The sequence below is a fragment of the Syngnathus typhle genome, linkage group LG4 (genome assembly GCF_033458585.1).
Source record: "Syngnathus typhle isolate RoL2023-S1 ecotype Sweden linkage group LG4, RoL_Styp_1.0, whole genome shotgun sequence".
Taxonomy (NCBI): Eukaryota; Metazoa; Chordata; class Actinopteri; order Syngnathiformes; family Syngnathidae; genus Syngnathus; species Syngnathus typhle.
This window is the reverse complement of record NC_083741.1, coordinates 2,792,900-2,815,238: the sequence shown is the minus strand read 5'-3', so window position 1 is coordinate 2,815,238 and position 22,339 is coordinate 2,792,900. Positions and strand designations below refer to the sequence as shown.

Genomic DNA, 22,339 nt, shown 5'->3' with positions numbered 1-22,339 from the left:
CATGTAATTGCATAACAATAAAAAACAACTATTGCTCTTCATTAGTGCACAACCCCAAGGTTAAGATACACAATCTTGGGTGCCTTGAAAGGCATTTTCCATCCATTATCTGAACGGCTTATTCTCACAAGGATCGTGTGTCACAAAACTGATCTGGTATTAGCAACTAGAGAAAGTTGGAGCAAGGCTGGTGAAGAGTACTGTTTATCACTCATTAAGCCCATTCCTCTAAGAATGTGAGTTGTTATAAAATCCCGAGGAAGTGCTACAAAGTACTAGTGATGTGCTTTTTTGCATTTCCCCCCCATGATTCAATGTTTTTTTTCCCTTAGAATTGAGCGATTCCATCAACCTTTGCTTGTTTGAAAACTGCTCCTGATTACGACTTTTTCTTCTTGGTTTCTTTTTGTTATTACTAAAACCAGAAAGTTCTTATTTGAAATGGTTAACTCAATGTAGGAATCACTACGCTTAAAGGGACGATAAAGCGAGGATGGTTCATTTTTCACTAACAAGTCCAGTTTATGTATCTTTTATCAGGAAAAGTTAGTTTTTATTTGATCAATTTTGGAGAAATAATGAAACAACAATTGCCTTTAAAAACGCCCAATTTTAATGAAGAATAGGGCCACACAATGCTTAATAATGCAGCGATACCATTATAATGCTGCAGTGATACCTCATTATTTATACTCATTTTATAACATAAAACCGATCATTTATCTATGGTCCTCAAAGGTAAACAGAGCAATTTATTCAATATCAGAGAATCAGATTTTATGCATAATTTTCCTTGTGGTAAATATAAAACAAAAAACTTGAAAACCAAGAAAAGCAACCTTGTTGCCAATATCTCTATATTTTCAAATCGATCATGAAGCAAACCTCATGTCAGTTATTAACTGATTCAAAGTAGCCTATAAAAAAAACTATTTATTTATAATCATATAATCATTTCATAAGCAACATAGTTGAAGTGGCCATTTAGAATGTGACAGTGATTTAAGAGAGCTTCAAATCTTATGGAAACATGAAAAAGGTAAAAGGAAGCAAAAAACAATCAATATAAAATGGATGCTTTTATTAGTATTCCAGAAATTCCACGCTGAAAATATCAATAATACTGATTCTGGTACCGTAGTAACACTCGACATGAGGTGAAATAATTCCTCTGTTGAATAAATATTGCAGAGGATTTCAGTAACATTGTCTATGTATGGGTGGATATATCTGTCTATGGATCTCAGAGAAATTAATGAATAATTAACTGAAGGTCTTATCACATCATTTGAGCAGCATGTGAATGTGTCATATTGTAAATGTGTGCATGTGTGTGGTGAATATTTATTCTCCACAAAGGAATGAGTTCTTACACACAACATTCTGTAGGTTTCAGTGTTGCAGGGCAGGTAGGATGACCCCAGTGCAGGACCCAAAGCCCACCCTGTAACCATCTCTTTCACAATGACCTAGACAGAGAAAATACATGTACGGTATGATGAAGCTGCTTCATGTTTCCCTCCAGTCATGTTCAGGTGCAATAAATGTTAAATTATTATGTCCTATACTGTATGCAGTATATGAAATGGAATCTATCCAGTGATCCGAAAATGCACTAGCTGTAATATATACATACGTGGGTGTAATTAAATGTAATTTAAAGGTTTATAGATCTTACTTTGTAGAACAGGATATAGCTGACCACACTCAACGGTGTCTTTATTTTGGCCATCTCATAGTGTATCCATTTGTTGTTTCCTAAACAGTGCGCTGATTTTTACTAACCTGTAATGGTGACTTCATCTCCATCCTGAAGGAAGGTTCTGGTTTCTCCTCCACCAAGATCAATGCTCTTGGATCCCCTCCATGATAGTTCTAGCATGGAGCCAAAACTCTCTCGATTCTTTTGGGATAGATTGCACTGATTAAATTGGTACCACAGATTTACTTCAAGAGCAGTTAATGGTAGTATACAGTACTTATAGGACACTATCTCTTCATCCATATATACCAGTTGTTCTCATTAGGCTCACGGGTGAGCTGAAGCTATTCCAGTTGGGTGAAAGGCGGAGACTACATCCTGGAGGAGTTGCGATACATAAATGATTTCTCCCCCGTTTGGCCGCCAATAGTTGTCTGATGGCAAAGTTTACAAAAGTGATGGACTAAGCACTAACAGAAGTGGATTACCAGTCTGTCACTGATGGAAACATACCCCAAATGTCTTGTGTGTTTGTTATGTAACAGGTTTGCTTGTGTAGACTGCATTGACACTATTTGTACAGGAGGTGACCGCATGCACCAAAGAGAGAATCACCAATTAGGATGGCTAGAACTACACTAACAACTTATTAATGAGCTAACAGGTAAGACAGTAGCTTTGAGCACGAGAGACTAGGGATGTTCCAATAAGTGTTTTAGGATGCTTATAACAATAACGTAGATGCAGTCTAAAATTTTCAAATTTAAAGCTACAACTACTAATTTTTTTTAAATAATCAATGACTCTGTTTGATTAATAATCAGATTTTTTTTTGAAACATTTGTTAAATTTGTATCTCTTATTCAAAAACAGGACTTGGACAAATTCAGCTACTATTTTGGTCTGTAACATGTCTGAAAATGGAGGGAAATGTGGCTCATTATTGTCCCAAAGTAAAAGCCGCTGATTGGTAAATGGAATGAAAATATTCATCACAGGGCAAATCAGAATGGAATTTCATTTGGGTTCAAAGGGGTGGGTAGGTGGGATGTTGGGTGGGAAATAAGAGTTTTTCAAGTTAACACCAGTTAAGTGTAGCTTCTCTACTGAACACTTTGGTGGCACCCACATAAACGTGAAGTCATGTAATGGTGTTCGGTTACACTGTATGCAAATATGTTAATAAATACCATATGAGACTGACTCTTGAGATGACTGCAGCGATCAAATGTGAATGTCAACAAGTCCAGAGAAGTCCAGAGAGAAACCACAGCGCATTCTCAAATTCTTTGCGGACATAGAAGGTTGTGAACTGCTCAGCTGAGACAGGAATTGCTGATGGTGTAGGGGTACACTTGACTGTCTTGTGTGCCGACACCGTTTATAAAACTAAAGACTTAAGGAAGGTTTAGCCTCACGAGGTCACAAACGTTCAAAATACTCCGTTACAAAGTAGACAGCTCCTATATTAAGAAAATACAAGTAAAATTGATACTTTGTTGTCAGACACTCACAGGCCCACTAATGGTACCAGATGCCAGCAGATCTCCAGGTCTGATGTTGCAGCCATTGACTGTATGATGAGCAAGCTGTTGCTTCATTGTCCAGTACATGTACTAAAGACATAGAAGAGATGAGCATTAATGAGCATTGCCCTAGCAGTTTCATCATACTGTAAGAGAAGGGTTTATTGATTGTGGATGCAAAGCATGTATTCAGAACTCTTTTGCCTGTCTTTGATAGGAGACATGGACTACTTGTCAAATAATCAATCAGTCATGCCTTTGTACTTGTTTATCTGACTGGCCTGTAATGCAAAGTGACGAACAGGCCATATTTAAGCAATGAGCATCTGTTACTGTGTTCGCTTTCTCTGTCTCTGTCGCTCTCTCTCACACAAAACTAGTACTGTACTCATTTTATTTTGGGAAAAAACGAACATAGTTTGTCATATGTCATATGTAACTATGTAATAGTTAAAGATGCAGCGTATTACCTTGAAGTTTGAAGTGCAGATGTTAGAAGATTTTTTCATAAGATGCCCTGAAGGAGAAATAAAGAATATGACGAAATTATTAACGGTACCGTTCGTCCCCACGAGGGTCGCGGGCATGCCGGAGCCTATCCCAGCAGTCACCGGGCAGTAGGTGGCGGACACCCTGAACTGGTTGCCAGCCAATTGCAGGGCACACAGAGACGAACAACCATCCGCACTCATACTTATGGGCAATTTGGAGTGCTCAATCGGCAATGTTTGTGGGATGTGGGAGGAAAATGGAGTCCACCGGGAAAACCCACGCAGCCATGGGGACAACATGCAAACTCCACACAGGGAGGGCAGGTGAAATCAACCCCACAACCTTTGTGTAAAATGTAAATGAAATGAACACATTAAAAATGCCCAACCTATATTCAACTGAATACACAAAGATAAGGTATTTTATGTTCAAACTGATGAACGTTATAGTTTTTTTTTTAATATTTTTAAATATGTTGAATTTGATGCCTTTAACATATTCCCAAGAACTGGAAACTGGCAGAACAAAAAACACCAGTTTGGAACATGTTAATTGGAAACAGGTGAGTGTCATGTTGGGGTATGAAAAAAAAAAAAAAGCCCCAACAAGCTCAGTTAGTTGTTCACAACCAAAGATGGACGATTTTGATCACTTTGTAAAAAACTGTGTGCGCAATTAGTCGTGTGCTCGAGGCCTAATGAAAAAGGAGCAGCTAGATTTTTATTCGCACAAAGTTCAAAAGACATTATCTGTGTTGGGTAACGTGCACATCTCTGATGGCACCAGTGATTCTAAAAGGTTCCTCCAGGTTTTGGACTAACATACACTGCCATCCAAGCAATGTCTTTTTCAGACATGTTCTTGTTTTTTTTCCATCAAGACAACACCTAGACACATTCTGCAAGTTACAACAGTACAGCTTTGTAGTAAAAAAGTCTGAAACCTTGACTGGCATGCCAGCAGTCCAGATGAGTGTCCCATTGAAAACCTTTGGTGCATTATTAAACGTAACATGACAATGAAGATCTTGGACTTTTGACCAACTGACAGCAAGCAAGAATTCCTCCAACCAAGTTTTAACAATTGCTGTCCTCATTTCACAACCGCTTATTGGGTGTTATTTAAAAAAAAGAAGATGTAGTAAAATGTAGTGTGTGTTGTGTATTTTGGGGTAACTCAAATTCCGTAGTAGGAAAACCCCGGAAGTGGGATGGGCATTCTGTGTTGTCGTGGTACGCCCTGTGAACGCACTGTGAGTAAGGAATAAAGCAGTTATCCTTCACGTTGTTGTCCAACCTATTCTTGCTATCTAAGAACCTGGAAAATAGTAAGGATATAACAAAATTGGCGACGAGGACGTCTGGACTGACGCGTGTTGTCCGCGCCGTGAAAGTTTCAGTTATTTCTCTTCTCTGCTGATGCCTCGCGCTGCTGCGGGTGGTGGGCAAGTAGTCGCTGTCACCACGTCGGGTGTGCTTGTTCCGGACGGCCAGCTTCGGCTCGAGGGGAGGAGTGGATTGGTGGACTGTCGGCAACGTCGTGAGTAGTGTGGTGAAGAGTGAAAGGGAGTAGCCTACTAGGGGGAGACGTCTGTGAAGGGAAAGCAGCGCCATACACACAGGACCTTAAAACGGCGGGAATAATTGGCTCAATTGGTCCCTTTGACGAAAGTATTGAACAATGGAGCTCATATACTGAGCGTTTTGATTACTTCGCCATGGATAATGATATAGAGGAGGAGAAGTTAGTACCCACTTTTTTGAGTGTAATAGGGCCGAAAACGTTTAACTTGCTACGTGATCTACTTCAACCAGCAAAGCCGGGCAGTAAAACATACCAAGAAATAGTGGATGTACTGGCAAACCATCTTTCACCGAAACCCCTGGTAATCGCAGAAAAATTCAGATTTCACAGACGCAGCCAGGAGGAGGGCGAGTCGGTCACCCAGTTTGTAGCAGCCCTACGCAAGCTGGCTGAACACTGTGAGTTCAAAGGTGTGTTAAATGACACTTTGAGAGACAGGCTGGTATGTGGACTCAGAAACGAAACAGCACAGAAGAGATTACTCACAGAAAGTAACTTGACTTTGGAAAAGGCCATTAACATCAGTGTAACAATGGAAATGGCAAAACGGGAGGCCCAGCAACTAAGTGCCACAGGAAGAGTGCACCAACTCAACAACGATAAACTAAACACGCAAGGGCCATGTTTTCGCTGTGGCAATCCTGGACACCTTGCATCAACATGCTGGTGTAAAGAGATGGACTATCGTAACTGTGGGAAAAGAGGCCACATAGAGCGGGCATGCAGAAGTAAACAAGGCACAGACAAAAGCTCAAGGGCTGGAAACAAATGTGACAATGTGAAATATAAGCAGAAAAGGCATGTTCGCACAATTCGCCATGATAATGAAAGAAATTGTGATTCTTCAGAGGAAGAAGTGCCTGTAAATACGATACGGGTGATGAGTGTAGGTGAGAGCTCAGATGGCTACTGGGCTGAACCCAAGTTGGAAGAACATGTGGTGAAAATGCAGATAGACAAAGGGTCAAAGGCATCACTAGTGTCACACAAGATCTATAGGAAACACATGAGGCACCTCCCACTACGTCCATCAGACACTGTGTTTAAGGCATATATGGGACATCGAGTGCACATGGAAGGGATGATAGATGTGACTGTTCAGTGCCACGGGCAAACCAAAAAGCTTCCCCTTTATGTGACTAAGGGAAATCATCCTGCTATAATGGGGCGTACATGGCTACAAGGAATCCAGCTGGACTGGCAAGCGATAAGGAAGCTGTCACACAGTTCCTCTCCGCTACAGGAAATACTGGAGAAACACAAAGAGGTTTTCCGTGATGAATTAGGCAGCATGAAAGATATAACCATTAAGTTACATGGCAAACCTGATAGCAAGCCTGTGTTCATGAAAGCTAGACCAGTGCCATACGGCATCCGATCCAAGGTGGAAGCTGATTTGGACGCCCTGGTCAAGAATGGGGTTTTGGAACCAGTGGCCACCAGTGAGTGGGCCACGCCCATCGTTCCAGTACCAAAGAAAGATGGGGGAATCCATACCTGTGGAGACTTCAAGGTAACGCTTAACCCTGTGTTAGCAGCAGAGCAATATCCACTTCCCCTAATTGATGACTTATTTGCTGGACTGAGTGGGGGACAAAAATTCAGTAAGATAGATCTCAGTCAGGCTTACCTACAAATGCATGTAGAAAAAGAGTCACGTGAAATGTTGACCATTAACACACACAAGATAATTCTACACGTGTAACAAATATTTACTATCAGATTCCCACGGTCCTATCATCCCACCGCGCTAACAAACATTTGAGAGGTGATGTCAGGCCTAGAGAACACAATCTTACTCGCATTTCGTATAAATATCCTTCGATAAATACGCACCCGGATCGACCAATTACACTTAAACTTGGTTTTATGAATATTAGATCGCTTCATACGAAAGCCATTCTCGTTAATGATCTCATCACAGAACATAATCTAAACGCTTTTGGTCTCTGCGAGACCTGGTTAAAACCTAATGAACTGATGCCGCTTAATGAGGCCTCGCCTCCAAATTTTGTGAGCTCGCATGTGGCGCGTCCTCGAAAAAAGGGTGGGGGTGTCGCCCTCATCTCGAATTCCGAGCTTAGTTTTAGGCCTCGTTCGATCAACGTATTTAAAACATTTGAGGTTCTCATTGTCCGATCCACCACTTTACCGTCATTTTATCTTGTTGTTATTTACCGTCCACCCGGGGCTTACTCTGGCTTCCTGGATGAATTTTCAGAATTTGTGGCTGATCTAGTAACCAATGCGGATAATATAATTATCATGGGCGATTTCAACATCCACATGAATTTACCGTCAGAGCCACTTACTTCGGCGTTTCAGACTTTAACTGATACCTTTGGTTTTACGCAAGCTGTACAGGCAGCAACGCATAAGAATGGAAATACCATAGATCTGGTATTATCCCGAGGACTTGCAACCTCAAATATAGCAGTACTGCCATACACTACTGTTTTGTCTGATCATTACTTAATAAAGTTTGAAATTCTAGTTCCTTGTCAAAGACAAGAGAGCAATCAGCATTATAGGAGCCGTCATTTCAACTCCATGACTGCAACTGCGCTATCTGAAATACTGTCGCCGGCAACCACTAATTTTCTCACATACGCCGGCTCTATTGATAATCTTACAAATGAATTCAATGCGACATTGTTAAATGCCATTGACTCTGTGGCGCCGTTACGTCTGAAAACTCGCCGTAGAGTGCCTACTCCGTGGTTCACAGATGAAACGCGTACGCTTAAGCAATTATGTAGAAAGCATGAGCGCAGATGGCGTCTAACCAAACTTGAGGTTTTCCATCAGGCATGGCAGGATAGCCTCCTGAAATATAAAGATGCGCTTATCTTAGCAAAAACTCGATATTTTTCGCAAGTTATTAATCTCAATAAAAACAATCCGAAACACCTATTTGATACAGTGGCAAAGCTGACTCTGCGCCAGCCGACCCCCGATAGTTCCTTCCACTCAGCTGACGAGTTCATGAAATTTTTTGCTCAAAAGATTGAATCCATTAGGGATGAGATCAAGAATACCATTCCAATCGCTTGGTCGAGCCCGCCGTTTACCAACGCTGATGATCATGCAACAACCCTCTCAACTTTTAAAAGCGTGTCTCTTGAAAGGCTTACACAATTGGTTAGTGCGGCTAAACAAACAACATGTTTACTCGACCCTCTTCCAGCCAAACTACTTAAAGAATTATTTCAAATTTTAGGACCGTCCGTCTTAAATATAATCAATCTGTCTGTCCCCTCTGGGATAGTGCCAACAGCCTTTAAAACCGCTATCATTAAACCGTTACTTAAGCGACCAAATCTTGACCCGGACTGTCTCAGTAATTATAGGCCAGTTTCAAACCTCCCATTCATAGCAAAACTTCTTGAAAAAGTAGTAGCGCAGCAGCTTATTGATTACATGGTCGCCAATAATCGATATGACACTTTTCAGTCTGGTTTTAGAGCTAATCATTCCACTGAGACAGCACTTGCTAAAGTGACTAATGATCTCCTCATAGCTATGGATTCAAACATTTCGTCTGTACTGTTACTACTCGATCTTAGTGCTGCCTTCGACACTGTAGACTTCGATATTTTATTAGGGCGTCTTAAAAGTTGTGTTGGTATTTCAGGGTCAGCACTAGGCTGGTTCCATTCCTATCTATCAAACAGGACGCACCGAGTGGTCCATGGCAATGCGTCCTCGGAGCTCTATAATGTTACATGTGGTGTCCCACAGGGATCGGTTCTCGGACCAATTCTTTTTAATATTTATATGATTCCGCATGGGGACATAATACGTAAATATACCGTATTTTCCGCCCTATAAGGCGCACCTAAAAACCTAAATTTTTATCAAAAGTCAACAGTGCGCCTTATAGCCCGGTGCGCCTTATATATGGATCAAGTGATGAATTTGTTGATCCATACTGGTTGTACACAGTGCTCTGCCAAAATGTTTTAGTACGTTTTAGTACGACTAGTAAATTACAAGGTCGCATCGCTTCCCAGCATTACGGTAACTGTAGTCAGGGGGCGTCACCGAATAGCTGTTGTACCCGCGAGGATATTTCATTTCAAAATAGGCTGCTCCGTTAATGTTTCGAGTAAATCTACGGATCGATATGGAAGGGAAACATAGGTAAGTAGTACCAATGCGTTAGATCGAACTTTAGTCAGTTCTGATCATTTTATAGGAGATCGTTTGAGAGACGCGATTGTTTACACTTTGCTGAGGCTCATGGGAGCTTGCGAGCTGAGGGTCATGTTTTTTTGCGGATGGCTAATGCTACAACGATAGCTGCTATACGCGCGAGGCTATTTCATGTCAAAATAGGCTGCTCTGTTAATGTTTCGAGTAAATCTACGGATCGATATGGAAGGGAAACATAGGTAAGTAGTACCAATGCGTTAGATCGAACTTTAGTCAGTTCTGATCCTTTTATAGGAGCTCGTTTGAGAGACGCGATTGTTTACACTTTGCTGACGCTCATGGGAGATTGCGAGCTGAGGCTCATAGGAAATTGCGGATGGCTAATGCTATAACGATAGCTGCTATACGCGCGAGACTATTTCATGTCAAAATAGGCCGCTCTGTTCATGTTTCGAGTAAATCTACGGATCGATATGGAAGGAAAACATAGGTAAGTAGTACCAATGCGTTAGATCGAACTTTAGTCAGTTCTGATCATCTTATAGCTCGTTTGAGAGACGCGATTGTTTACACTTTGCTGACGCAAATGAGAGATTGCGAGCTGAGGCTCATAGGAAATTGCGGATGGCTAATGCTATAACGATAGCTGCTATACGCGCGAGGCTATTTCATGTCAAAATAGGCCGCTCTGTTCATGTTTCGAGTAAATCTACGGATCGATATGGAAGGGAAACATAGGTAAGTAGTACCAATGCGTTAGATCGAACTTTAGTCAGTTCTGATTATTTTATAGCTCGTTTGAGAGACGCGATTGTTTACACTTTGCTGACGCTCATGGGAGATTGCGAGCTGAGGCTCATAGGAAATTGCTGATGGCTAATGCTATAACGATAGCTGCTATACGCGCGCGGCTATTTCATGTCAAAAGAGGCTGCTCTGTTCATGTTTCGAGTAAATCTACGGATCGATGTGGAAGGGAAACATAGGTAAGTAGTACCAATGCGTTAGATCGAACTTTAGTCAGTTCTGATCATTTTATAGGAGCTCGTTTGAGAGACGCGATTGTTTGTTTACACTTTGCTGAGGCTCATGGGAGACTGCGAGCTCAGGGTCATTGGTTTTTGCGGATGGCTAATGCTATAACGATAGCTGCTTTACGCGCGAGGCTATTTCATGTAGGGGTGTAACGATACATCGATACACATCGATTAATCGATATAATGCTCTACGATTTATTGGTATCGATGCTAAAGGTAAACATCGATTTATATCGCCGTGTTTGACCTCGGACATTAGACGCGACTTTATTTTGAAATCCAGTTCATTGTTGCTTGCTTCCTCTTTCCGGCGTTGTTGTGTTGTGAGCAGAGCACGCACGTGAAAGGGGAGGGGACAACTAGTCCGCGGCTCCTGGGCTGGTGCTATGGCTAGTGTCCAAAAAGACGAGGAAATTTGCTCCCCTTTAGGCTTCAAGTCATTCGTTTGGAAGCACTTTGGATTCCAAAGAAAAGATGGCTCAACGGCCAAGACACGTGCAGTTTGTAAATCCTGCCATGCGGTGATCAAATATTCAGGGAGCACAAATCTCGCCGCACATTTAAAGAAAAAACACGACATCAAAGTTCAGTGTTAAAGTAAGCAATTTGTATACTACAATACTCTTGTAATTTCCTAAATAAAGAGTTTGCAGTGCCTTGTTGATTTCGCGTATGAATTGTTATAAATCAGGATATTGTTATATATTTTTTACTAAAAAAAAAAAAAAAAAAAATCGATCGTAGAGCACTATATCGCGATATATCGTGAATGAATCGCAGCAGGCTTTAAGATATCGGCAAATATCGTATCGTAGTTCTTTATATCGATATTATATCGTATCGTGACAAAACCCGCGATTTACACCCCTAATTTCATGTCATAATAGGCCGCTCTGTTCATGTTTCGAGTAATTCTACGGATCGATATGGAAGGGAAACATAGGTAAGTAGTACCAATGCGTTAGATCAAACTTTGGTCAGTTCTGATCATTTTATAGGAGCTCGTTTGAGAGACGCGATTGTTTACACTTTGCTGAGGCTCATCGGAGATTGCGAGCTGAGGCTCATAGGAAATTGCGGATGGCTAATGCTATAACGATAGCTGCTATACGCGCGAGGCTATTTCATGTCAAAATAGGCCGCTCTGTTAATGTTTCGAGTAATTCTACGGATCGATATGGAAGGGAAACATAGGTAAGTAGTACCAATGCGTTAGATCGAACTTTAGTCAGTTCTGATCATTTTATAGGAGCTCGTTTGAGAGACGCGATTGTTTGTTTACACTTTGCTGAGGCTCATGGGAGATTGCGAGCTCAGGGTCATTGGTTTTTGCGGATGGCTAACGCTATAACGATAGCTGCTATACGCGCGAGGCTATTTCATATCAAAATAGGCTGCTCTGTTAATGTTTCGAGTAATTCTACGGATCGATATGGAAGGGAAACATAGGTAAGTAGTACCAATGCGTTAGATTGAACTTTAGTCAGTTCCAATCATTTTATAGGAGATTGTTTGAGAAACGCGATTCTTTACAGAGGGCTCGTTGGTTATTGGCTAGTGGGTGCATACCGCAACCCTAGTCAACCTCAGTTTGTTGCAGTAAAGCTTCTATTTTATGCGCCTTATAGGCCGGTGCGCCTTATATATGGACAAAGTTTTAAAATGGGCTGTTCATTGAAGGTGCGCCTTATACCCCGGTGCGCCTTATAGGGCGGAAAATACGGTAATATTAGTTTTCAATGCTATGCGGATGACACCCAATTATATATGCCGTTATCGATGACAGATCCGCGGGATTGTTGTAATCTTGAGAAGTGCCTTGCGGAGATCAAGCAATGGATGTCTCTCAACTTCCTTCGTCTTAACCCAGATAAAACTGAGATGTTGATAATTGGTCCAACTCGTTATCAACACTTATTCAAGGAAACCGCTATAACTATAGATAACCGTACTATCACTCAAAGCGATACTGTAACTAATCTCGGGGTAATATTTGACCAAACTCTCTCCTTTCAAAAGCACATTAAGAATATAACCAGAATTGCGTTTTTTCACCTTCGTAATATTGCAAAGATTCGTCCGATCCTCTCGACCGGTGATGCGGAAACTATTATACATGCGTTCGCCACGTCGCGCCTGGACTACTGTAATGTACTATTTTCGGGTCTTCCTAAGTCCCGCATCAAAAGTCTACAGTTAGTACAAAATGCCGCTGCAAGGCTGCTCTCTCGGACAAGAAAATTTGATCACATTACCCCAATACTAGCCAACTTACATTGGCTCCCGGTCCATTTAAGATGTGACTTCAAGGTTCTTCTATTAACCTATAAATCGCTGCATGGCTTAGCGCCTTCATATCTCGTCGACCTAGTTGTTCCTTATGTTCCGTCTCGTAACCTTCGTTCGCAAAACGCTACCCTTTTAGCGACACCGAGGGCCAAGAAAATGTCTGCAGGCTCTAGAGCATTTTCTATTCGGGCTCCAGAGCTTTGGAATGCCCTACCAATGGATATTAGGACTGCTACCTCAGTAGAAACATTTAAGACACGTTTAAAGACACATTTCTATGACATGGCCTTTAACTAACCTGTAGTGGCCGATTCGGCTGGAGTTTGTTTTCTCTCCCTCTCCACCCCCTCCCTCCCCCCTCCCCGGCCGGGGAGGTGGTTAGGTGGCACCCATGCTGACAGCGCCTATCTGGATTCTCGTGGGCCAATTCAGGATGGGGGAACTGCAGCTCAACCTCCTCGAAGACACTGCCAGGACAATTGAGGGCTCCTTCGGCAGCCCTCTGCTATGACATGGACATCCACTTTTTATTTAATTGATTTTCATGTTGTATCATTTGTGCCCTCTCTGCATCCATTTCAACCTGGTGATCCTGAAAGGGGGATCCTTCCATCTGTGGTCCCTTCTCAAGGTTTCTCATTTTCCCCTGCTAGGGGTTTTCAAGTTTTTCCTTGCCCTTTTGGGAGCTTAAGATCAGGGGATGCTTTGAGAATAATTGTCAATTTCTGTCTATGTGAAGCCCTTTGAGACTGCTTGTGATTTAGGGCTATACAAATAAACTTGACTTGACTTGACAAGGGTCTCTTTAGATACTGCAGACTGCCGTTCGGCATCACGTCAGCCCCGGCACTTTTTCAGCGAGCAATAGATCAGATCCTTAGCGGGTTGCCTGGGATACAGTGCTACCTTGACGATATCCTGTGCACTTAAATGCTACCCTTCAAAGGCTGAAGGAGGCTTGAGAGTCTGTAAGGACAATTGTGACTTCTTCCAACCATCTGTGGAATATCTGGGGCATGTCGATGCAGAAGGGCTGCACACTGCACCATCAAATGTGGCAGCTGTCGTGGCCCCCACCACAAGACATCAGCCAGCTACGATCCTTCTTAGGACTGTTGAACTACTACGGACGCTTCATCCCCAATCTGTCATCACTGCTTCAACCGCTGCACGAACTGCTACGCCAAGACAAAACGTGGAAGTGGACAGCTAGCTGTCAGGAGGCTTTTGAAAAGGCTAAAGGAGTGCTGACTACATCCAAGGTCCTCACTCACTTCAACCCATCACTTCCACTTCAGCTCACCTGTGACGCCTGTTAGGGTTTGCAGAATATCTTCATCGTATGATTATGTTGGAATATAACCTGTAATAATTTAACTAGTTTGTCCTGTCTAGACAAAAGTAGTTGACCAAAGTGCTAAGATCTTTTCAACTGATTGACCAGACGCAGAGGAAGCAATCAAAGTTGCTTTGTTTACAGAACGTCGTAAAAGGTCCCCTGCTATGCTTTGATCAGCAGGGGACCGTCTTCACCTTATCCTGTGTGTTCCCATACCCCCACTTTCAACCCCACTCTGTTTCTCTCAATAAATAAGCACCTGACGAGGCCAGAGTCAGACTTCATTCGACCATCGCTGTAAGCACAGCGACGAGTTAACTCTTCGCCTGCAGGTGTCTAAAATGACTTACTTGACTCCAGTGTGGTTCTTGCAAAATAAGTTAGAGTGAGCACCACCCTAACATTTTGGTGCCGAAACCCGGGACCCTCATACCCGCCATCTGGCTGACGGAGGAGGACGTGCTGCATTGTCGAAAAGCCAGCGTCCTTTAGGGGGACCTGGAAAAGAAAGTCCTGGGAAGAGAATTTCTTCGCTGGGCCAGCATCTTAGGTCAGCCTTCGTCTGCCAGAGGTGGATTGACGGGGTTCCGGCAATGCAACGGACCAGGGGTCAGGTAAGTTAAAAATTGTGTGGTTGTGAAACGCGTAAAAGTAAAACTGCACGGGAATAAAAATAGGCAAGACAGAAGATAAGAAGTCTTGTGGAAGGAGGGGGTGTTGTAGAGTCCCCCTCCGGATGAAGTGGCTCTTCTGGAGCAGTGGTCTTCAAACTGTTTTATATATTTTTGTAAAATCTCACGTACCTCCGTGTACCCTCATTTGACAACCACTGTTCTAAGGGGACAACTTCGCGTTGGCAGGGCTGGGTAACAGGACAGTTGTCTTCAGTTCCCAGGGAAGGAAGGGGTGTTGTAGAGTCCCCCATCCGGATGAAGCAGCTCTTTTATTTTTAAAAGAGGACTTTGCGTAGGCAGGGATAAGAAATTTGTGTGGTTGAGTGTGCGACTGGTAGGATAAATTGACTGCAAACAGAATTTGGTGGAAGGTCAATTTAAACCTGCATTGAGGATCCTCAAAGAAAATAAAAAAAAATAAAAAATTGTATACACCTAAAATACCAAATTAAGATGGGAAACAAAACCGGTAAATCCCTAGCTCTTGAAGGAGATGAGAAGTACATGGCGAGTAAATTTCTTAATTGTATGCAATACATGCCAAAGTGGAAGAAAAAGTATGGAGTAGAAGCAAAGTTGAAAGTGGAAGTCTGGAACATAGTGGTTGATGTTTTGGAGGAGAGTGTGAATAGGAAGTCAAAGGGACTGAAAAAGAAAAGTAAAGAGAAAGAACTGATTTGTGCTAGAATGTGGTTGAATGCTTCACAAGAGAGAAGAGAACAAATCCAAAAGACAAGAGATAGAAAGTTGAAAAGTGATGAGGCTGCGTCTATGTTTGTCAGGCCGGAAGACAATGAGGCCACAGTGCGCAGGCGCACTGTCCCGGCCACTGCTCCAGCCGCGGCTGGAAATGCTCCTGTGGTGATTGATATTGTACTTTGAGTGTGGGGGAGACTGATGTAGGTGTGGGGCTCTGGACTCTGCGGGTAGCTGTTTGCTGGGTTGGCGAGGGATGGGGGACGACGGCATTGGTTGTCCCAGTACTGGCCAGGCTGGGACAAATCAGTATGAAAATGCCGGGCCCCCCCCTCTTGCTTCCCTTGCTGTGGCTGCGCGCGGAGTGGGGTCGTACCCACTCCAGGGGGTGTGCTGAGTGCGTGGTGGCAAGTGATATTGATGCAGGGTGATGCCTAGGGAAGGTGTGACAATAGTTGCACGAAGGATAAAAGGCACTGAGGAAAGAAAAAAAAAAAGAAAAAGTACAACCAAAACGTCAAAAAAGAGGATGGCGTTTGCGCAGCGTTCTTTGTTGGTATTGTTTGTGAGCTGTGTCTCTGCTGTTTTTGTGTTGTCTGTGTGTTGGATTATGTGTTAAAAGAATGAAATTTGCTAATATAGGTTCACTAAAGAATTTTTGTATCTGTAGTCTATCTGATTTGCACCGCAAAACAAAACCGATTTTGTTAAGATAGGAAGGAAAAATAAAAAAGCGAGCAATTTGTTTAAGGGCAGAAACTGGTCCACACTCCTTTGATGCCTTGCCTTGATTAAACAAAATTTGAGAGATGGAAAGGACTTGCTTTCTGGAATTGGATGATGAACAATTATGAAATAACGACATTTCAAAGCTAAATTTAAAATTTGAGAATAAGAGAGCGATTGAGTTAGTTAAAGTTAAGAAACTACAACAGTTAACTATTATATTACTTTACCAGCAGTTATTTTGTTGATTTTTAAATTTTTTTTATCCGATTGGTGGATTGGGTTGTTACGTTGAGAAAGGAAAAGTAACGATACAAATGGGCAGCTGTATTGAGCCATGGTGTTGTCACGTGCCGTTTTGTAGAGCTTGTTTAACATGTGCTTACCACAATCCACAGGGTCATAATGCCTGGTCATAATAGATGCATTCTCAAAATTGATTGAATTGGCTTCAAAATATACACTGAATGCCTTAACAGTGGCAAAAACGTTATGTAAAGAAATAATAGTTTGTCAACAACTGGTGTAGATGTTAAAGAATGGAATCAATATCTCGAAAATGAATGTGGATAGTTTGTTTACTGATTGTGAAATGTGCGACAGAGTGTTCTATATAATATCCGTTGAATGGAAGAAAAAGAAAAGAAACCATTGCTTTTAGAGAATGTAGTCAACCAAAATTGTATATGTATCGACATGCCAAGATCTGGGAAAAAGCCGGAAAAAACAAAAACATAATATCTTTAAATTTGAGAGGCGGCGATGATCTGACTGAAATTGATGCAATTAGAGTCCCCAGAGGAGTTCCTGATTAATAAGAATTAATTGACCAAATTGAAGCGGGATGGGAGTCCTCCATTTGCTGCTGGTGGACGATGAACAAGGACGTTGACAGGATAAATTACATCCATTGCAACATGCAGAAATTGGGCAAACGGACACAAGCGGGACTTGAGGCAGTGCACGAACAGCTAGCCACGCCTTCCCTAATGTCAATCCAGAACCGCAATGCTCTTGTTATGTTGTTGTCTGTGAAAGGAAGGGTTTGCGCAATGTTCAGGGAACGATGCTGAACCTTCATCCAGAATGACACCGCCCCTGATGGGAGCCTGACGAAGGTGATTGCAAGCTTGCAATCCCTCAACACGAGGATGAAAGAGCACAACAAGTGGATGACTGCTTTTGGGAAGTATAAAGCCCTTGTGTCCTCAATTACTGCTATACTCACCTTGTGTGGATGTTGTTGTATTCCATGTCTCCGTGCTCTGTTTAATCGTCTTATCACTACAGCAATCTCGCCCATGGACGACGAGATGGCCCGGGTATGCCTAATGTCTGAACGGCAGCATGTTGATGATAACGATGATGATGATGCAATTTTTGCACTTGAGTTTACAGACTTTTTCCCAGATCTGTGTGTTTCCGAATAATGATGTCGCAACATTTATCCTCTTTGGTGGAAATATTTGTGCGCATACTTGTGATCCGATAACTGAAAATCAAGAGAAGTGGTTGTTTTTGGTAATGTAAAAATTTATTTGAACAGTGTTCAACACATTAAGTGAGCTCCCTACCACCCCGCAACAAATGGGCTTGCTGAGAGGTTTGTTCAAACAATGAGACATGCCTTGAAAACATCACAAGGACAAGGAACACTACATCAGAGACTGCACAACTTTCTACTAAATTACCGCAACAGTCCACATGCAACCACCAAGACATCTCCTGCTGCTAGCCTGATGCTAAACAGAGACCTGCGCACCACGTTTGACCTTTTGAAGCCCTCAGCAGTGAAGGACATTGTCCAATGTCAACAGGGAAAACAGGTTAGGTGCAGAGAACAGAAGGGCAAAGAAAGAGTTTTCAAACCAGGAGAATCTGTGCTGGCAAGAAACTACCGTGGCGAACCAAAGTGGATTCCTGCCACTGTTATTGCGCAAACTGGACCAGTATCCTATACTGTCCAAACGTCTGATAGTGTATGGAGGAGACATGTTGATCAACTCCTACAGACTCCGTTAGTGCCAGCGGAGCTGTCCCTCAAAGATTTCCCTGATAGCCCTGCCAATGTCAAAACACCAGTTCACATACCCTCACAAGTGCAGGACTCAACCGCACCAGCGCCAACAGTCCCAGCTGAGAATGTGACCAAAACAGAGACTGAGACATCATCCTTTGCAGAAGCCCCTGCAACGAGTTCACCGTTGGACGACCATAGGGCTAATACCGTGCCTCCGGATAGGAAATATACTACCAGAGAGCGGCGAGCTCCTGCACGCCTGGACTTATAGGTTAGTGGATGACCCGAGTTATGGGGATGCAGAATATTCCCATGGGTATAATTCGAGGTAGTCCACCCTCACCCAAAGTTAAGGTTTCATGGGAACATTATTGTCATAATTGTCTAGACCATATATGATAATTGTTTAATGGTAGTTATTGATAGATCTTGAAGATGTCAAGTTATAGGTGCATAAGACTATGTTGTTCATGCATATAGCACGTTCTTTGTAAGAGGGGAGGAGATGTTGTGTATTTTGGGCTAACTCAAATTCCGTAGTAGAAAAACCCCGGAAGTGGGATGGGCATTCTGTGTTGTCGTGGTACGCCCTATGAACGCACTGTGAGTAAGGAATAAAGCAGTTATCCTTCACGTCGTCCGACCTATTCTTGCTATCTAAGAACCTGGAAAATAGTAAGGCTATAACAGTGTGCCTATCCCAGCTATTTTTGAATGTGCTTCAGGCTTCAAATTTAAAATGAGTGAATATTAAACATTAAACATCTTGTCTTCAAATCACTGTACATATTTTGGTTTTATTTACATTTAGACAACATAGCTGACAACTGAGAATTGTGTTTGTTTTCTATGTAAAAGTGCTTTTCAATTCAGAGCATGTGCACCTGTGATAGAGAATTATGTGAGCAGGAAGGGTTACATAATGTTCGGTTAAGAATAGGTGGAAGCTCATGTTATAATGGGAAACCAAGTGGGTGAGAGACAGGAAGAATTGTGTAACCCATGGCGTACACACACAGCACTTGAGTTAGTGTGTGTGGGGGTGGTTAGACAATTTCACATAGTTAGAAAAAGTTTGTTTCCTCCATACCTTTTAGTGATACAAATAGATTGATGTTGAATGTGTATGCATCTTCATGTTGGAGGTAGGGGAGTGGCTGTGGATCCTGTAAGAAGAGGTCGGGGACGGGGGTGGGGCAAAGAAACTACATTTTATACACTCATAGAAGTAGTCTATTAAATAATAAAACAAATATATAATGATGAAAACACACAATCTTCCCCAATATTAAAATTATGGCCTATGTTATATTGACCTCATCATTCTGTGCAAAGGAGCCTGAAATATGCAAAAACTGAATGACATGAAGTATATTCTAGAGCAGTGTTTCCCAACCTTTTTTGAGCAATGGCACATATTTTATGTTACAAAAATCACACGGCACACCACCAAACAAAAATGTCACAAAACGTATATATAATGAAATATAATGAACATTTATTGTCAATTCACTTACTCAGTGTGAAATTTGGCCCTGTTTGGTTGAACACAACGCTGATATTCTTGCAGGAATTGAAGAAAGACAAACACGAAGATCTTCCTCAACAGCTCTGAGTCTCACTCTTTTCTTAGTCTTTAAAGTAGTCATGCTTGAAAAGCCCAGCTCACATAGATAGGTTGTGGAGAAAGGGAGAAGAGCTGAAATGGCTTTGTTTCCCAGAATAGGGAACTCCTTGGCAGCAGTCAGCCAAAAACTGTCCAAAGGTACATACGAAAAGCGCAGCTTAAGACCACGATCTTGTCTCAGTTCAGTTATTTCTTCCTGCTCCTGCAAAGTTATGTCCCTTCCAACTGCAGTTGAGCTATATGGGTTCCTCACCCAGTCAAGGCAATCAGTGGAAAGTGAAGGGAAATAACATGACAACTTCTGCTCCAAACTTTGCAGATGTTTACCTATTGTCTCACACAGTGCAGCTCTGTTGACACTCTGACATTTCTGGGTGTTTGGGAACATTTATAGGTTGGTACTTTCCACGTGTTGTTCCCAGAGCAGCACCTTTGAACGAAACCCCTGTATTTTATCTGTACTTGTGAGCAGGTTTTCGTTTCGACCTTGCATTCGCGTGTTCAAGTCATTCAGATGTTTAAATGTATCTGCCAGATATGCCAGTCTTGCACACCACTCTTCATTTGAGAGCAAGTTAGCGTCATCATGCTTCTCATTTGTCAAAAACACTTTGAGTTCCTCCCTCAGCTCATAAACACGACTTAAAACTTTGCCACGGGAAAGCCACCGGACCTCCGTGTGGAGCAATAACACTTTATGCTCCTGCACCATTTCCTCACACAATGATGTAAACATGCGGCTTTTTACTGGTCTCGTCTTCACAAAGTTTATCATGCGCACGACATCTTCCATTACAGGAGCTAGGTCTGCTGGTAATGTTTTGGCATCAAGTGCTTCCCGGTGCAGAAAACAATGCGTCGCGATGACTTTTGGATTTTGCTCTTTCACTCTGTTTACAAATCCTTTGGTGCGCCCGAGCATGGCAGCTGCTCCATCGGTGCAAACACTTACGTCTTGCCACTTTAGTCGTCCTTGTTCAATGTACTCTGATACAACTCGAAAAATTTCTTCTCCTGTTGTTCTTCCTGGCAATTCCTTGCAAAACAGAAAGTTTTCTCTGATGGTATCTCCGTCTACAAAGCGCACATTTGCCAGAAGCTGCGCGTGTCCACTGATATCCGTAGATTCATCAATTTGCAAAGCGAATTTCCCACTAATGTGCAACTTTTCCAAAACTGTCTTCTCAATGTCTGCAGACATGTCTTGAATACACCAGGCATAGCGGAGTTGCCACACTTTTTCCTCCGGTAAAAGTAAATCCAAAAGCAAGATAGCCTTCATTGTATTGTCTTAAGCTCACCTTTTTTGCTTTCTTCTGACCAGTGCTCATGCTAGGGCCTTCATCTGGGTCAGAATTCTCTGCAGGACCCAGGTCAGATTGAGTACTTTTTCTTTTCAAATATTTATCCATTGCTATTACCTGCACTGTCTCACTCGAGGATAACTATGAACTTCCTACTCCTAGAGTAGACATATCGCGCTGATACACTGCCCTCTATTGGAAGAGCATTTAATTGCCCTGTCTATCACTACATGCTTCTCACTTTGAACCAATTAGACGAAACTGGGCGGCACACCTGATGATTCGTCACAGCACACTTGTGTGCCGCGGCACAGCGGTTGGGAAACACTGTTCTAGAGCAGTGGTCCCCAACCACCGGGCCGCGACCGGTACCGGTCCGTGGGTCACTTGGTACCGGGCCGCCAAGCCGCACAGAAACAAATTTCTTATCGACGATCAATTAATTCAGGTCAAGACACTCGTCCCGGTCACATGACATGTTTCCCCTGTCGAGCCCGCAAAGCTAATATGTGGCGACAGGCTAACTAACCAGGCAATGAAGCATTCAAAACTGCTTCAACACATGGAGACCAAGCATCCTGCAATAAAAGACAAACCTTAATCACTTCGGGTGTCATTGTCTCCGATTACATCTAGATGGGACCGGCTCGTTTCTGAGAAACAAACAGTGCTCCCACTAATTAAACCTAATGATGAGTTTTATTTTAGTAATTTCTACTTGTTTTTATGTCAGTCGTATCATTTTATTTCATCGTATTTATATATTTATTATAAATGTATTATTTATTTATCTATATAAATGTATTATTCATTTATATAAATGCCGGTCCGCGAAAATATTTCTGACATGTAACCGGTCCGTGGCGCAAAAAAGGTTGGGTGGGGACCACTGTTCTAAAGGTAATTAAGAAACAAAAACTGAATGACATGAAGTATATTCTAGAGGTAATCAAGAGACTTAGAAGTTAATACATGTTGCCATAGGCTGAAATAAGGAATAAAGTACAATTCTAAATGGCGAAATGACTGATTCATTCATTCTTGAGGCTAGATTTACAATGCAGGTCCAAGTGCCTAATTGTAATTACCGTAATTTTCGGACTATAAATAGCGCTTTTTTTTTTTTCATACTTTGGCTGAGGGGGCGACTTATACAGAGGAGCGACTT

At 42.2% G+C, this 22,339-nt stretch overlaps 1 protein-coding gene across 2 annotated transcripts in view; it reads right to left on the bottom strand.

Annotated features, from left to right (window-relative positions):
- Positions 1-1,066: 1,066 nt before the first annotated feature.
- fah (fumarylacetoacetate hydrolase (fumarylacetoacetase)) overlaps positions 1,067-22,339 on the bottom strand; it is a 41,284-nt gene continuing 20,011 nt past the window's right edge. For both annotated transcript variants that reach the window (XM_061277347.1, XM_061277346.1), the window contains 5 exons: positions 19,331-19,406; positions 3,699-3,745; positions 3,217-3,318; positions 1,786-1,903; positions 1,067-1,469 (listed from right to left, as the gene is read on the bottom strand). In XM_061277347.1, coding sequence (XP_061133331.1) covers positions 1,393-1,469; positions 1,786-1,903; positions 3,217-3,318; positions 3,699-3,745; positions 19,331-19,406 — 420 coding nt within the window. In that variant the 3' untranslated portion in view covers positions 1,067-1,392. The remainder of the gene's footprint in view (positions 1,470-1,785; positions 1,904-3,216; positions 3,319-3,698; positions 3,746-19,330; positions 19,407-22,339) is intronic.